The 17,865-nt window shown below is 41.9% G+C and overlaps 1 protein-coding gene across 1 annotated transcript; it reads right to left on the bottom strand.

Moving 5' to 3' along the window:
* Positions 1 to 11: 11 nt before the first annotated feature.
* On the bottom strand, positions 12 to 4,179 carry LOC121677577 (angiopoietin-related protein 4-like). The gene is made up of 7 exons (XM_042056379.1): positions 3,546 to 4,179; positions 2,994 to 3,104; positions 2,781 to 2,871; positions 1,602 to 1,715; positions 1,362 to 1,457; positions 976 to 1,254; positions 12 to 854 (listed from the first exon to the last, which is right to left on the bottom strand). Exons 1-7 carry the CDS (start codon positions 4,062 to 4,064, stop codon positions 679 to 681), a joined length of 1,386 nt encoding a protein of 461 aa, XP_041912313.1. The 5' UTR covers positions 4,065 to 4,179; the 3' UTR covers positions 12 to 678.
* Positions 4,180 to 17,865: the final 13,686 nt, after the last annotated feature.

The following is a 17,865-nucleotide window of genomic DNA, read 5'->3' on the forward strand; positions in this document are numbered from 1 at the left end:
ATATAGGCAGATTGTTTTTGAGACTGGTTTATTTTACAGAATTGACATTCTTTTATAGGAAATCCTCATTTCCTGTTTCAGTTCACGTAGCTTAAACCACAATAGTAGATTCAATAAATTACAAGTATAAAAACAAAACATGTAAGTGCTTTTCACAGTCATTAAATTAAGAGATGACAGAACAGTAACAAAAATAATAGTACAGCAGTATTATGTACAGTACCTTAGATATATACAACAGGTGACTGAGTCCCATAGTGAAGTCAATGTGACCAAAATAATACATCTCCACTCAACTGTGGATTATGATAGCATAGTGTTCCTCATTCAAATAGGCAAACATATTGGCAAGAAAACTGGCTTGGTGCTATGTTACATCTTTACAAAAGAACATTATCGTAAAGTGTCAGTGTTAAACTGGAAAAATATGACATCAAAATGATACTCTTATCCCTAAAGTATCTCTTGTGAAATGTTTGAGAAATCCATTTGGATGTAGTGTTCAAATGGTAGTCCTTTAAAACAACCTAGGCCTACACATCATCCTCTATGTATCTGCATACTGGATCATGTATATTACATCACACCCCCATTAAAGCAGATTTGGGAGCATGAACTATCCTCTATTTGATATTGACTTCGCTGCTTACTTCAATGAGTCAGTTTTTCTTAAATAGCTTAGGACTTGATAGCTGGAGCCATCTTAATTGTAGTTGTTTTCAGAGGGTAGTAGCGACCATGCCATGTCTTCCAAAAGACCACCTGTTTCCGGTTATGTCTCTGTGCTAGAGTGGGCCCGCTTTGGTACCGACCATTCAGGTTTGAGTGGCCGCAGTTGCTGAACCACCAGCCACCTGCAATGAACAGAAAACCATAACATTCGACTTAGTGAGATTTCCCTATAAAGGACATTACTGCAATAGGTGCCATGGTGCAGTGATGAGATTCAATGTGGATACTAAAGAGCTAAGTTACCTGATAGCTGTGAAGCACAGTTGGCATCCTCCTTGAGGTCATGGTCTCTGTCTGCAGTGGAGAATGGGAGGCCTTCGTGGTCTGTTGCCAATGCATGCTCCAGGAGGCCAGGTGTGGTTGGCTGCAGGTGCAGGGCGTAGTTACTCTCCTCTCCATCCAGTTGGAAGGTGTAGCTAACGGACTGAGCTTCGCCCCTCCAGTCAGAGAAGTCCATCTGCAGGACGTGCGGTCTCTGTTTGGAGACTGAGAGCATCTTCTCCAGTCCCAGCCAAAATTCACCTGAGAGGAGAATCAAAGCAATTGTGTTAACAATAGCGCTGTTTTGGATTCCTTTCCTGTTCTGAACGTGTTGATGACGGTACCAAATGTTCTGTGCCCATGCTTACCTTTCAGGCTGCCAAAGCCAGTTTTATAGTCACTCCATAACTTGTTAAAGTCCTGGGAACCATCTTCACGTTTCTGGATGACTGTCCATCCTTGTTCTATTTGTTCAAAAACAAACAGAAAGTAGAAAAGGTTAGATGATAAATGTAATAATGTGAGCTGAAAAGATTTATTTCTTAGATTCCACTGTTGTCATTGTAAGTTTTTGTATTCTGTCTACTGCAGGATATGGTGTTGCTTACCGGAAGTCATTTCACAGAAGACATCAAATGGCTTTGCATTGAGAGGCTTGATGGTGTATACTCCACTCTGTCTTTCCCCTCTGTGAAACAACTCATGGCAGTCGGAAGGAGGCTCTAAAAAAGACAAGATTGTCACATTAGGCGTTGGTTTGATTTGTTGCAAACAGAGCAACCTAACACCCTTTATATGCTAGTTTGACCTAGCATGACTAACATTTTGCTGAAGAATAAGTGAAAAAGTGTAATTTTAAATTGAGTCAAAAAGTTAGGTTAGTACCAGGCGAATCAATATTAGGTCACAGCTGACAGCTATCGAAGGAATGCAGTTGGCCTCAAGTAAGATTACAGAAATGGCTTATTGAGACAGCTGATTGGCTTGTTTGCTTTGTACTTTGCTCTGTGGATGGAACACACTGCCAACACAGGGTGTTTGCAACCTCCTAGGTAAAAGTCCTTTTTTAACAGCTCCTTAGACTGGTGGTTTTACACCTCGTCTAAGCACATGACGTATGAGACGGTAGCAGTTGCTGATATCTGGCACTAGTGAGCAGCTATAGACTTCCCTTTTCTCAAGAAACACCCTTGGACTGATTGCAGTTTAAATGCCCTACAGTGCGAGTTGAAATCGAAAAAGGGTTGTGAGGCTCCCTCTGATTTGACAGTTATGCCAAAATTCATGGCAGTGACACAAATCTCAAATAATACTAATGCTGATGCATGAACAAGAGAGGTCAAGTGAGCCACAAATGGCAAAAATTGCTCCCCAAGGCATTTACAAAATGGTCATTCTGATACATCCTTGTACCTTCCAAGGGGTTAAGGAATCACATTGTTGGGGAGACTCAATTAGGCTATGCAGTGTCTATGGGGGCGACCTACATTAAATGGAATTAGGCCACTGTTATGCACGGAAAGATATAGGATATTTAGGGATAGTATGCCGCTGCCCTGTTTACCCTCAGGGGTATTTTGAACAAACTGGCCTGCTGTACTACTGTAATGACTGTTTCTGGCATTGTGGCATAAGGCCCCTCTAGGGATTACATTTAATCCTCACAAAATTGATCATCAACAGATTGGATATCTGATTGATTTTACATTACATTTTGGTGACTAGTTCACTTAGATTCAGTTATAACTGTTCTTTAAACAGGTTATGTTTTTTCACCGAATAATTACCATTTGAGGCGCCAGCCTGTTCCACAGTTGTTTCCACTGGGAGATCATCAACTTTCCTTGTGACCACAGACTTCAGCTTCCTTTGCTTCACCTATATCAGGGAAATCATGCAAGATGAATGGTAAGTATTGATTCCACTTGGTGTAAAATTCAGAAAATGATAAAAGAGCAAATTGAATTGAGAATATGTAACTGTATAGGGCTATTTTGTACCTCTGCCTGGAGAGATTGCAAGCGCATATTCTGTTTGTCCAGCTTGTCCTGCTGTTGACGGATTCTCTCCACGAGATCATCAATGCGTCTGCCTTGAGTCTCCAGCATCCACTACGCAAAACCATGAAAAACATTAACATTAACGAGACCGCAGTACAACTCACCTCTATCAATTATTAACAGCAAATTTGTCAAACGTCTAATAATTACACAATTATTCCCAATTTTAAACTTATCTTCACAATTGTTTTAACTGGTCAGAGGCTAATTAGGGGTGCCTCTCTCATAAGCCCTTTGGCTCGCTAATACACATAATCTGGTCTATCCTTGCCTGCTTTGTGGTAGTATCCTTAATTACGCCTTAGACCATCTGTTCTTTTCTCTAACCCAAACATAGTACTTCTAACAGATTATTAAACTGGTGGTCACACCACTGGGTACAGTAAGTACAGATCAGATAGAAAGAAACGTTGATTAATAGTTAATGAATCCTTCATACATGCTACATTCCTTTTCAATGCTGGCTTTATCTAATAGCAAAAAGGTATGTACCTGGAGTGTGTGAGTATCACTGGTGCTGCGGTTGCTGTCGTCATCGGATGCCGCTGCCTTAAGGAGGATGTCCACCTTTGTCTCCAGACTGCCCACCCTATCTCGGATGCGTTCCTTTTCTGTCCTCATATCTTCGGCCAGGGCCTGCAGCTCAGCTGAGGCATTGTGCACAGGGTCCTCCCCAACCTGTCCCAGACGCTTGGCTTTCTCCCTCAGCGTGTCCCCTTCTTCCTGCAAGTGGCGGGTCAGCTTGCCCAGCTCGGCCACGGTGCCGTTGAAGGCCTTTAGCTTGGCAGTGATGTCCCTCATCTGGCCCTTGGTCTTGTCCACATGGTCCTTGAGGCCGTGGCCCAGCTGCAGCAGCCCGTGGGCCAGCACGTTCACGTCGTCCCAAGAGGCGTACTGAACCTTCTCCCGGCCCCCTGGCCCCCCAGCGCCCACTGGCTTTCTCTCGAATGGGAAGGTTGACCCGACGTGGACCAGGATGGCCACCAGAAGCAGTAACTTGACTGGAGTCATCTCAGCTCTCTTCTCGTCCTTAGTGCTTGTTTGTTTGTTGCTTGGATTAATATCCCTCTTGCTGTCTCCAAGGGAGGTTGCAGTGCAATCTTGCGATCAGTGATGCCTCTCTGGAACAGCGTGAGAGGTATATATGCCCATGCTCTTGCAGGCATGTGAGAGGGGCAGCTGCGATTGGTGGATAGGGCTTGCTTGGAGGTGTGGCCATAGCCTCTCAGATTTCTCTGCTGTGTCAAAACTGGTCCCTCATTCGGCAGAGGACTTGGATCCTGATGCAACACTGTCTGACTGTGAAAGCATGCAGTGGTTTACTGTGGGGTTTTACTTCCATTCTTCCATTCCAGCGAAGAACACATGCAGATGTTATTCTGTAGGAGGGCATGTAATCTCTAATTCACTTCTTTCTAGTCTCATTTCTAGTCTTGTTGAAACTGAACGCTTTCAGTTTTGTCATCTTCTGAATGCTCACATTGTACCATAGGCACAAGAACAAACATTCAAATCTCCCCTTTAATTCTGGTATTAAAGAAAAGCAGGCTTTAAAACTGCATGATTAAGGGCTTCTTTTCAAATTGACCATTCACTGTGAGAATCATTCAATCAGGCAAAGATGTCTTTTGGAATTAATGAACTTTTGAATGGGTCTGTTGGACAGAATGAGAGGCTGTGACTTGGAATGCCGTAAAACGGTGATTCCAGGCTGGAGAGCTGTGTGAGAAGTAGGGGAAAGTTCACCACTGAGAACGTTGGCGGGACACGCAGAAACCCAAACCCCCCCCCCCCCCCCCCTCCACCACACCCCTGCTCACAAACATCATTTCTTTGCAAACATACCTGATAAGTTTGATTAAGAAGTATGGCAGAAAAAAGAACAACACATAGACTGTAATATCTAGCTGTGTCACTTCAATTATTTGTGATGAAAGCTTTTCTACATTTGGAATATAAAATGTTAAATAAGTCACGGCTTTGTGTGTTAATTTCAACTCAGCCCTTTATATTGCCAAGGCTACTTTCATGTTATAGTGGAAATGACACAAAGTAATCCTACAAATCCAGATAAAGACTATACTAAAAGAGGGCAGAACAGTGAAGGTGAATCAGTTGAAAACTCCCCAAACTGATTTATTTTTCCTCAAATGTGATAACTGCAGCTAATAAACAATTGTCATCAGCTATAAACACCATGATACCTTTATGTTCTGTACCGTTAAGCTAACAGGGGTAGGCTTTGAACACCTATTGGCACTTCCTGGAAATGCTGATAAACACATTAAAGGGGAACTGTTCAGCGGCTGATGATGACAAAGGAAACTGGCTCTCTGGAAACAGGGTTAAGGAAATAGGAGAGTGTTCAATTGTGCTTGTTCCAGAGCACATCCCCAGCGTAAATCTCTGCCCATCCCATCCCGTCAGTCGTCATAGATGGACTGCTGACATCTGTGGTAGGCCCGGCCTCAGAGATCGACATGGGTGTTGATTTTAGAATACACACCACGGAACAGAACAGAGATTTTTTTTTTTTTTGCCGTTGTTGGACAGTTGTTTTTGAATGGACTAGATATTGTCTTTGGCCTCAGTCGGTGGAAATAGAGCTCCTCATAAAATGTCAAGTCAGTCCCATCATGGTTTCTTGAGGGGGTCAACTGTGCAAGCTCTGACAAGAGTTATTACATCACGCATTGTCTCAGTGTCATGAATTGCTCATATAGAGAGTGCAACGTAATCATTTCAGTCCCCACAGATACCAGTTATATGGTTACATAAGCTCTGAATGACCGGGAAAGCCTAGAATTATTCAAAAGAACACAGACGGCTGACTAATACCTGTCCAACATGTTGTATCAGGGCACCAGCACTTAAGAGATTTATACGAGATTCATGTGTGTATGTGATCCCATCAAAGTGTTTAGCATGATACTCTTTACATATCATTCACAGAGCCCATGGGGATGACATCGGTCTCAGTCCAATGAGTCATCTCCTGACCTGTACGTCAGCAAAGTTTTATGTGTTTATGTGTTAAAATATACACTACCAGTCGAATATTTGGACACAGCTACTCGTTTGTATAAATGAGTAGCTGTGTCCAAACTTTTGACTGGTAGTGTATGTCAGTGGAAGCATAAATTGTCCACCCACACACCTTCAGGAAGGCATGAAGATGTTCTATGGAATAGCTTGCTTCTGATGGTCAGTAAATGCTGGATTTTTCCTCAGTGAGCCCATTCATCATCAGTGGTGATAAAGCAGAAAGAGGGAAGAGGCAGTTCCCCACTGTGAGGGCTGCATGGCTTCTTGCTTTGTCTGACGCGAGAAGCAACATGCCTCTCAGCTGTGCACTTGTGGAGGGGTTACTGTGTGAAAGGTTGACCCATGGAAAAAAAAGAAACAGAAGAAGCAAGAAAAAGAAAAACAGAGATCCCATGCTGTGTATTGGCACATGCTGACTAAGTCTGGACTTTTGCCTGGATATCAGAGTCACGCAGAGCAGAGAACCTTGACGTGAAAAAAAGCACGTAGAATTATGTGAACTTGCCTTATGACAGTCATGTCAGTGACATTAAGCCCTAATGTCATAGTTTACCCACTTCATTCTTTATGCAGTGAGTCAGTCCTATAGAACTAATTCAATGTTAGAGATGTCTCTGGGAATCATGTCAAGATGTCAAAACTGGGGGGGGGGGGGGGGGGGTCTAATCTCAGTTTCAAAACCACTGGGCTGAACACTTCTCCTCATTAAAGAGGGAGATTGACCCAAAACCGCAGGCAGTTGTTGACTCACATGCATGCCGAGTCTGAAACACCAGCCCGCCAGAGCAGTGTCTGACCCCTCACCTAGATTCCTCACGTGTAACATCTGCATCCAGCACGAACATGCGCCACTGCACATGTGGCGCCTCCCCTTACTAATGGGATCCAGAGACCCTGCCTCTCGTGGGGAACATGGTGGGTTTTGAGGGTCCACTGTCCCCTTCTTTCCTGCCCATTCTGTGCTCTAATTAAGCCAGACTTGGCTCAGGCATTAAGGAGAGATGAGGCCGGTGATCAGGCTGGCATCCAAAGGCAGGCTTCATTGGACACGTACTGTTTCTCTCTGTCCTGAAAAGCTCATTGTTTCTGTAACCTCCATAAAATGTTCCAGAAATTATTGGAATGGGGGATGCTGATCAGGAGTTTATGAAATTCAGAGTGGTGTCTGGTGTCATTGGACATGTTTTGACATGCTTAACAAGATGTATCCGATGTTGGCTACAACCTGTTATGTTGGTGGTTTCTCTGTAACCACTGAAAACATAGCTCTCAAATTGCCTTATGCAAGCAAGATTGAAAAAATATTTATAATATTTTACAGTACCAGGAGCTATACATGCTTTCAGTCTTTGTCTGTGCATGTGTGTGTATTTGTGTGCCTGTGTATGTTTGTGTGTATTTGTGTATTTGTGTATTGTCCTGTGTGTGTGTGTGTGTGTGTGTGTGTGTGTGTGTCTCCGCAGGTGAAGGCCTCTAGCTGGCAGTCAGTGAAATGTATGTGACAGCAATACCAGGTAGGTATTGGGCAGACTCCCCCAGTAAGCCACTGTTCTGATGCAAAGCACCGAGGCCAGCCATACCCACAGCCCTATTTAATTCTATCATGAAAAGTTTTGATCACGTTAAGATATCCATTGAGACAACTCATTGAAGTCAAGCTGGTGTTGGTGCTTCACTATCAAGGATATCATAGTGTCAATGGTGGAGGCAGGATGCAATCTTATCATGTGTTTATGAACTCACGGTACAGGAAAATAAACTGGCGTCATGTACAGTTCCAGGGGTTGCTTTGACCTCTGCTGGTGCCTCATTGTATTCTACATGTACGCCACTCACCTGTGCCCCTTCAGGCCTCTCACTTAGTGCAGGGGCAGGAAGGGCCTGATTAGGTTAATTAGTTGATTGCGTACACCTGCATCAGCGCATGGGTATATAAAGGGTTCTCCTCTCCTTCCCATTAGGCACTTTTCTTCTCTCTTGCAGGCACCTGTTTTGATTTTCCTCTCTGCAGGCACTTTATTCTTTCTCTCCCCTCATCTCTCTCTAGCTTTCTTTCTTTGTCTTCTATTTTGCCATCTTACATATTGACACCATTGCTTTTTTAACGCGTACACGCACGCTAGTCAGCACTCATTTCCCCCTAGACACCTTGTATTTGGTATTATTAGTATTTTTGCTTAATTTCAAAAAATAATAAATCTGAACCTTGTAGTCTGTCTCCCTTTATGTTGTGGGCTGTGAATAAGCTGGCTACATCTAGTAGGGGTCCAGGTAATGACAACTGTTGTTGATTTGATTCGGTTTGATCCAATCCTATTTTATTATTTGTCACTAAATATTTTTCGCACCTAAATGATTCATTTCCTCTCCACTGTTAGAACAAAGGATGATGAGTCTTGTCTGTTAACCTTCAGAGACCCCAGTCTCAGGTCATCTTTCACAACCTTCGCTGGCGATGTGCAAATCTGGTTGGTTCGTGTAACAGTGACCTTTGCTTGGCCCAATTTTTCCCATTTTCATCTGATGAACTTTGAAACTGGTAAACATCAAAATGAAATTCAAATACTTGTCACAGTCTATTTAAGGAATTTGTACTCTCGCTCTCTCTCAGATCAATGGTTCACTCTTTGCTCCCATTTTGTGCTAATGAACTCCCTACCATTTGCTCATGTGTTTGCTGACCAGTAGTCCATTTTTGTGACATGTCATGCGATGGGACTGATGTCCAGCTTGAACTTACCCGTAGCCCACGATCACACCTTGCACACCTTTCAGTGCCTTTCACTCTGGCTGGTGTTGTTATTGTTGCTCCAGTGTGTGTTTGAAAACATGCCATTTTGACCCATCACAACCCTCCTCCCCTGCCTGCCATTTGCTGCATGCATTTATAAGTCACACATAAATCCCACGAGAGGTGAGTGATTGTGGTGACTCCCTGCCACCCCTTGTCCTTCTGCACCCCATCCAAGTAGTCTTTGTTCTCCATTGCTTCACAACAAACTTGTTTTTCCACCGACCAAGGCTGGCAAACAATAATTAACTCAACTAACTGCAAAAGGGGGCGTATCTCTCAAGACACCTGCCCTCTGTCAATGTGTCTGTTCCCGTGAGTGTTTGTCTTAGGGGCGTCGGCTCTGGCACATTTTCTCCGATCACGGCCCTGTATCAGAGCGGAGGGGATGGGGAAAAAGGGCCAGGTTTTGATGTCATGTGTGTACTCAACTCGACATACTCTAGCTGCCTTTGTTTTGAGGATGTGTGCGTTGGCATTTGTTCTTAAAGTGCGCTATAAAAGCTATTGTACATTTCATTTCTTGGACACATAAAAAATCAAATAAGCTTAACTAAAAGAACACACTTTCACATGGTAAAGGCACACAGAGGGAAAACAAGATTAAGCGACAACACACACACACACTACAAGTCAAACTGTCCAAACCAACACTGTTCAGAACAAAAGACCCGCAGGGCACTCAGGTGCAAGCATGCTAATCCAGTTTATATGTGGAGTAAACAGGACTGTGGTCTGTCCAGAGTACATGATTGACAGGGTGGTGTTGACCTGAATGCTCTTAGGGTGCTTGGTAGTCTACCGTTTCCCTCTCTCTTTCTGTCTGTCTCCACTCTCACTTTCTGTCTATCTCCTCTCTCTCTCTCCCTCTTTCTCCCCCGTCTAGTTTCTCTCTCCCTCTCTCTCTCTCTCGCTCTCTCCTGGTCCCATCCTGTCCTGTCACTGGAGCTGATGTATGGAATTTGCTCCGGTCAAGTTCCACTGTGGGCTGGCAAGTGGCTGACGAGTGGGCAGGGGGTGCGCTGGGGCTGACCTGGGGTTGTGTGGGCTGGACCAGACAGGGGAGGGCATGCTAGGGTTCACCAGCAGCTGTACGTGCTGCTACTGTATACTCTTCATACGTGCCAGCTCATTTCTTTTTAAATGTTTATGTCTTCTATGTGTTTATGTGTTTTTTCTGTTTTCTGTTTATGGTGTGTGATGTAATGTCCTACAACTTACACTATGGACAATTAATGTTGCATGTCTCAATGGAGCAACTAAATGGACGGAAAACAAATTTCGGATCCTGTCTGACAAATAAAGTATTATCTTATCTTATCTTATCATACTACACTGAATACTTGCTAGTGCACAAACAGAAAGGCAGGGACTTCTTAGCACATTGGTGGTGTTTTTCAAAAACAATGGCTAAGTGGTTGACTGTAGATGCAACTATACGGCTGAGTGTTTGGGAGAGATTTGGATCTCCGTGCATTCTGTGAGATGATGCTGTAGTGAGCTTTGAGATGATGTTTGTTCTGTGTGGGTTTCTGTGTGAAACCGAACACTGAGGACAGGGTCAGTCTTTCTTCAAGACTGGTTAGCTCTGCCATAACATAATAAAGATCAGCATAAAACAGATTTCTGAGACCTATCATTACATTCTTATCTTTTGCCTTTTTATACCGTTTCCTGTGTGTGTTGTTCTTGCTTTAATTCTATTACATTTTGTTTACTTTATTCAAAATAGGAAATAGAGGAACAGAAATAACTTCTTTATGGATGCATTTGTCACCAAGGCCTTTCTGAAAGAACTTTGAATACATTTTTTGCATTGAATTAGAGAACCATTTCACTTGAGTAAACAAGAACTTCTGAGATGTGTGTATGTGTGTGTGTGTGTGCGCGTGTGTGCATGCGTGCGTACGTGGATGTGTACGTGTGTGTGTATATGTGTGTGTATATATGTGTGTGTGTGCAAATGTATTTGCATTTACATCCCTGACATAATTACATCATTCTACAGTGTTGTATATAGACATTAACTGCAAGCTTCTACATTGCAGTTTACAAAACATTTGCATGTGATGTGAGCTTGTGTGGTAAAATTGTCACCAAGGGCTGCAGGAAAGTGGTCTTTGCACACCACTGCAGCCACAGCATATTCCCCTGAAACACTGATCGATTAATCCGATGACAGGCCTATGTTTCATGTCAAGTCATGGAAAGTCTGAGTCAGTCGGCAAATAAATGCACATGCTATTCCCCATCATTATCTCCACTTTAACCTTCCAGTTAGAGAGGTGAAGAGTAACCACAGTACTTTGAGGAGCTATTTATTTTGATTTAAAGAGTTATTGTCCTTGCCATCAACTGTAACCAAACAGTGAACAGTACAAATCTACAATACAGTACTTGTTTGTTTATATGACGTTTGTGCGCCATAACGACTTTGAGACTCCATGCACTGCCTGTCTGAGGCAGAGGCTCACAGAGGCTAATTACGGTTGGACTCCCTTCCTTGGTTCCTGTAAAGGGCTTTGTTTTTGGACACAAGGATAAATGGAGAGAGAGTGACTAATGCCTGGTACCGCAATCTGAAGGAGAAGAATTATTTTTGGTGTGGAACACCAGTGGACATTTTGTCCGTCTCTGTCTGTCTGGGATTCTTGCAGAAATTTATGCCAGTGTACAGTATTTCTTTGTTCTTTGTTGCGCTATTTCTAAAGATTAGATAGCAAGATTATGCCAGACAAATAATAGAAGTAGTGAGCTAAACAACAGAACCTTACATACAGTATGAACGAGTGTTGAATTCCAAAATCGCCTTTATCTCTTCAGATAACAATCTCTTGCATTTGCATTTGCATCTGTCTTTGCTGAGGTAAAGAATGTGCACTCTTGGATCAGTGCTGAAGCATGCAGCCTTTGGAAGCCTAAATAGCCCAGTTATTGCAATGAAAGATTGATTAATGTTGCTTCTACTGTGTTGAAGCCTTGGTCAGTTTTCACAACACCCTTAGAGATGTGCAGATGACCGGAAGAGAGTGGAGTGCCTGCTATTTAAAAACCCATCCATGAACTTTTCTCTGAATTGCTAAGGTCACGAGTGAAAAAAAAATAAACATAAACAACTAACAACTCTAAGATATGGTGTCCCACTTGCCTAGACACTAACAACTCGAAGATATGGTGTCCCACTTGCCTAGACACATTCCCTTTGACTCTTTATTTCTAGGCCGCATTCTTTTCTTTTCATTTTAAGTATTTCAAGTATACAAGTTCAACCTTGTCCTACAGTAACTGCTGTAGATTAATAAGAAAAAAACTGTAACTGTATAGGGTAGAGTGTTCAAGGTATGTATTGCCTTTTATGGGAAGCCACTGATTTCCCTCAGTCTGACTGGCTTTGGAGCAAACATCGTATGAGTGAGGGCATTGTGGCGAGCAGCTGGCTTGGCTGTCTCCCAAGCTTTTTTGACTGCTCTTGGATGTGGGTGAAAGGGAACCTAGGTACCTTTCCAGAGGGTTTCAGCAGATGGTGGACCCTGGACAGACAGTCGTGCTGGCATCCTGCGTAATAGATGAAACAAGCTATTTTAGAGTTTAATGAACTTGACTCAGAAGAGAAATTGAAAGTATCCTATTTAAGACGTGCAGACTGATTCGTTGCGTAACGTGACTGACTCATAGCTCACGGCCCTGCTGGTTTGAGGCAGCCCCCGGAGTGCCGTTGGCCTGGTGTCATATGGAGTGACTTTCCTTTTGTTTCTTGTTCCAGAATGTTCTCACATTGCCCTCCCACCTGTGTATACATTCAGCTGGCATGTTTGTGTACTGAGCTTTTGGGTTGTGATGGTGCTAATCATTTTGTTGTGCGCGTCGTCGGATATGGAGTTTTGAAGTTACTTGAGAATTTTCCACTGTTTACAGATGGTGCTCATTACTTCATATGGACCCTTTCAAGAGAGTTCCATTATCAGCATCATAGTTGGCCCCACAAGACTTCCTTTTTAACATTCCATATGTTATCTTAATGTAGAGGAAGTAGATTGGGGCCCAAATAGAACGTTCAAGCATTGTTTTTGTTTTTATTGATGAAAGGGTCTATAGAAATGAGACACTAGACCCAACCATACAGACGACCTTAAGACCACTATCAAAGCAACCTGGCTTCCACCAGCAGTGCCACAAGGATGCTTCCATACTATGCCAAATTGATACAGTAATCTGTGCAAAAGGAGCCCGACCAACAAGTTTTGAGTGCATAAATGAACTATTTCAGATTAGTCAGATTAGTTAATTTATTTTCAAAAGGTCGACATTTCTGTATTATTACTGCTTTATTCTAATATTTTGAGATACTAATTTTGATTTTAAGCTGTAAGCCGTAAGCATCAAGATTAAAACAAAAAATGGCTTGAAATATTTCATGTTATATTTAAAAGATCTACAATATGTGAAATATTCATTTTTTTAAAATAAATCACAGGAAAAAATGTACTTTTCCATGATATTCCAATTTTTTGAGATGCACCTGTATATGTCTGATGCAAATTAATAGGCTGGTTAGATTTGATCACCTGAGGATTTGTATTGAATATGACTGAATTGTTTGTGCTGTGGAGGTTTCCTAACATATTGCATTTAGTCATGGACGACACTTCCGTCTCAGTTACATCCAAATCATGTTATATTCGTGTAGAATATTCTGGTTAAGTGAGCATATATTAGAATAGGAATATTTGGTCAGGAAGGATAACCAACCACCAAATGCACAAACAGTTTGTCATAAAAAAACAAGGTTTTAGAGGTTTGGACTGACTTAAGACTTTACCACTGGTGAAGGTGCTGTTATGTAAGAGGCATCATGCCAGAGTTACAGGAAGAGGCCTTACTGCAGAACTAGCAGGGTGGCCTGGTGTCAAATGAAGAGCTTATCCCTGCCTGTTGATTCCCCTGTAGTGTAAACACATTCCATATTGTTACTTAAAACCTAGACTCATCTGCCGCCACTCATGGTCAATTATATTCCTCTGCTCTACACTAAAAAACCTTGTGTATACAATGAAATAATAGATCCTTAGACTGACATCCCCAAGGTTGGATATTGATCTCTGTCCATGATAGCAGACACTCTATACCGCTCAATAACTCAAGAGGGTGGGACTGGAGAGGGACTGTGTCCTTGGGATCATCCTCTTGATTAGATTAGATGGTCTTCCATGTTGTTTCTGGGGCGTTTGTTTTTGGCTGAGGCACTGTTTGTGTGCAGGGAACCAGTAGTTGAAAGTTGAAAGTATCAAACATGTATGTAGAAAAAGTATCTTCCTGTTGCTGCAACAGAACACTAAATCTAACAAACTGCAGAGGCTACCTCATGAGATCTAGAGATGAGGAGGCTCACCATGATTTCGCTGCTTATTTTCTTAAACCAAATTTACCAAATAACCCTCATGCCAAAAAAAGGTTTTGAAATGATGAGGGAGGGTCTTTTCTCATGTCTCGACTGAACTCGACTTTTGTGGATGTCTAGAGTCTTGCCAGGCTGATGACCCCCACATAGTCACACCACTCCTTTTATATATAAAACTCACATTTTCTATGTGCAAGAAGACAAAAACAGCATGAGTCAGTTATGATAGTATGCCATTGTGTAGTTAGATACATTGAGGAATTACTATTTCTGTTGTTGCCGCATTTTCGTGTCATTGTGTACATCATAGTCAAATTTGTCTGCAGAGTCATCAGGTCTGTTGGCGTTTACGTTAGTTCATGAAGGAGAGAGCACTGTTATGTTATGTCTGTAGATGGCCTTCCAAGTTTATTCATAGGCTGTTATCGCCACTCTGGCCTAAAATAATAAACATGATTTGTATTCAACGACTCACTTTAGATATCCTGAGTTCTATGCAGGTCAAGGGTTGTGTTGTGGCATGAAATGAGATGTTTGCAGGTGCACGGTGGCCTTCACTAACAGACAGAAACATGCGGATGTGAACACACACACACACACACACACACACACACACACACACACACACATATACACACACCATGACACAACTGTCAACTGCACAACTGACCCTCTTTATGGAATCAGAAAAATGGAAGAAGCATTTTAAATTTAGAAGTAAGAAACCTTAGAGGCTAGGGACTGTGTGCAAAACAAAGTCCTTTCAAAATCAAGACCTTCTGCCTTCTGGCAGCTCACAGCATGAACTGTGTTTGTTGTTGGCCTTCTGCATCTGAATAACAAATCATTCAAAATATTTTTGTGCATTAGTAGAATAAAAACAGTCCTTGAGGCCTGGACAACACCCAACTGTTGGCTCTGAAATGCTTCTTATCCACAGTGCTCTCACCCTTCATCTCCAGACGGCAAATAAAAGGTGCCAACCAGCACCCGACCGTCAGAGTTACCCATTATCCCTCTCAGTGATAACTCTGTGCAAACAGATTAATTATCACCTATGCACCATCTACACAAAGGACATCATAGTAAAAGGGTGATGTGAATGACATATAGGGTATGCCAATTAAACCCAGCTTTTAAACAACAAACATACATTACTGCATGGGTTGGGTGACTTAGGTGTTATGGCCGTGCTTGCCCCGGTGGATGTGGCTGGCCACCGCGCTCCAGACTGTCCACCTGTTCCTGCCCCAGATTCCTCTATAGGTTTAGTTTCCAAGCTTAGGTCTGTGAAAACTACAGTACTGATTCTTAATTACAGATTTCTTTGAAATACTTTGCAAGAGGGTCACTAGAAGTAACAGAAATATTATCCTGCTCATTGAACCCTTTCACTTGTCAGAGGGTAGCCATATATGACTTTTGCACCCCTGTGAGAGTTATAGCAGTGTGTCACTTAAACTGTGTCATCTCTAATCGAGTAACTGTGACTTTGAAACCAATAGGTGCTTCAAAGTAACAGGACTTGTTTACATCCTGGAGAGCACCTTCAGTGGGGGTCTCAGCAGGGGTGTCTATCTTGACGCGACCCTGACCCCATATGGTCCAGGGGGACGACCTTTTTTTCAGTCATGCTGCAGCTGTGTTGTTAATGGCTGCTATAGGAGCCCTATATACAGTGTGTACCAAGAGTGTAGTATATCAAGTTCACTATACTTTCAAAAAAAGACATTGGGTCAGTTTAGATGCTGATTATGCACAAATGTGACCCACCTGACATAACATGGCATGGATGAAAGTAAAGATGAGAGTTAATTGTAAAATTGTTTTCCAGCAAAGATCATAGGTAGAAGACTAGAGTAATTTGCAGATGCAGTCACTTGCTTGGTGTTGGAAGAGAAGCAAGAATTTTGTTGCTGTGTGATAGTGTCGGGGGTCCCCTGTATGTATAGCGGCTTGCTGAAAATGATTTGTTGACACCCTCATGACACCCTCTGAATTGTTGAAGTGCGAGTATGGGGGTAGAGGTGCAATTGAAAGCATGTGCCGTGTTTACCATGGTGTCTCCTTCCCTCTACTTATATACACTGCATGTTGAGTATGTGGTGCTCTCTGCCAAATCTTTGTTTGTGGGCGAGACATCATCTCATACTCAAGTGCCTTGTATATTCTTATACTTATATACACTGCATGTTGAGTATGTGGTGCTCTCTGCCAAATCTTTGTGGGCGAGACATCATCTCATACTCAAGTGCCTTGTGTATTGCCGCTGGATTGTTATGTTAAAATTGATTTTCTTTTTTGCTTAATTGATAGAATTTGGATAGGTATTGTCATTCAACTTCGTCGTGAAATTTCTACCTTCCTTTTCACAATTTCGTGATGTCATAACACTCAAAGGGCCTATTTCATGTTTAAAGTCAACAAATAACAATAATTTTGATCAATTGTGATCACTTAAAAGTTTCCTAGATACTTATACATCATATTGCAATGGCAATGTGCACAGTATAGGGGCGCTGTGGAGCTGATGATGCCTTTATTGAATTGTACATCAAATAAACAGTTGTCTAAAGACACAAGTTTTCAACCAACCAAAGTCCCTCAAAACACTGCATGGAAATCTCATTTCATCCAACACGTTACAGCCAGACACAAGTGAACTTTGTCTGGTATGATTAGACCTTTATATCATACCAAATCTTGTGCAAATCTGAACAGATTATTCCAAACATTGCCTGCGTTCAGGTGTACTTTTTGACCACGTCCAAGTTCATGCACTAACATGATACATGTGTGAAATGTCTGAAGACATGCATGTGTCAAATGCCTTTAGTTTCAAACACCACAAGAGCCTAAAAATGAAGTGAATGCGCTACAAAATATAACAAGGGGTCACAAGGTAATGTAGGACCCTTCCACTACTGTGCAAATCACAGGAGGGCAAACTCTGTAGTGGGGAATTGGGAGGCATGGCATCGTTAGTTTCAAGGGAAAGTGTAATGGGGGCTAGAGTGACACCGGGCCATGGTGAAACAGGAGCTGATGCTCTTCTCTCACTTCATTCTCTCTGTGAATGAAAACAAATCCCATGCTCAGGGTCTGTTGTTTACACATCAAACGTTTGTTTGCAAAAGCAGACATCTTCAATTTTACTTAATATTCAAAAACATAATATTGTATTATGCAATTTAGGTCATATCAATCAAACTAATCAAACTAATTAAACTTGGCTATAATCAAGAGAATCCAACTAGTTTTTCTGGTAAAATTAAATGTTGATATTATTGATATTACAATTAAGTTTCTTAAGTTAATTAAATTTCCCCTTGGGGATCATTACAGTATCTATCTATTAAATTCAATAAATAATACATTCACAATTAAACGATTTGTCAACACTTAATCCCTTTATTATTTATTAATACTACTACTACTACTACTACTACTACTACTACTACTACTAATAATAATAATAATAATAATAATTTCTATATATTCCCAACAGTGGACATCAGCTAATTAACACCAGGGTATTGCATAATGTGTTTGTTGTAAAGATTGGCAAGATAAGGCAT

This window comes from Alosa sapidissima, chromosome 12 (assembly GCF_018492685.1).
Source record: "Alosa sapidissima isolate fAloSap1 chromosome 12, fAloSap1.pri, whole genome shotgun sequence".
Lineage (NCBI taxonomy): Eukaryota > Metazoa > Chordata > Actinopteri > Clupeiformes > Clupeidae > Alosa > Alosa sapidissima.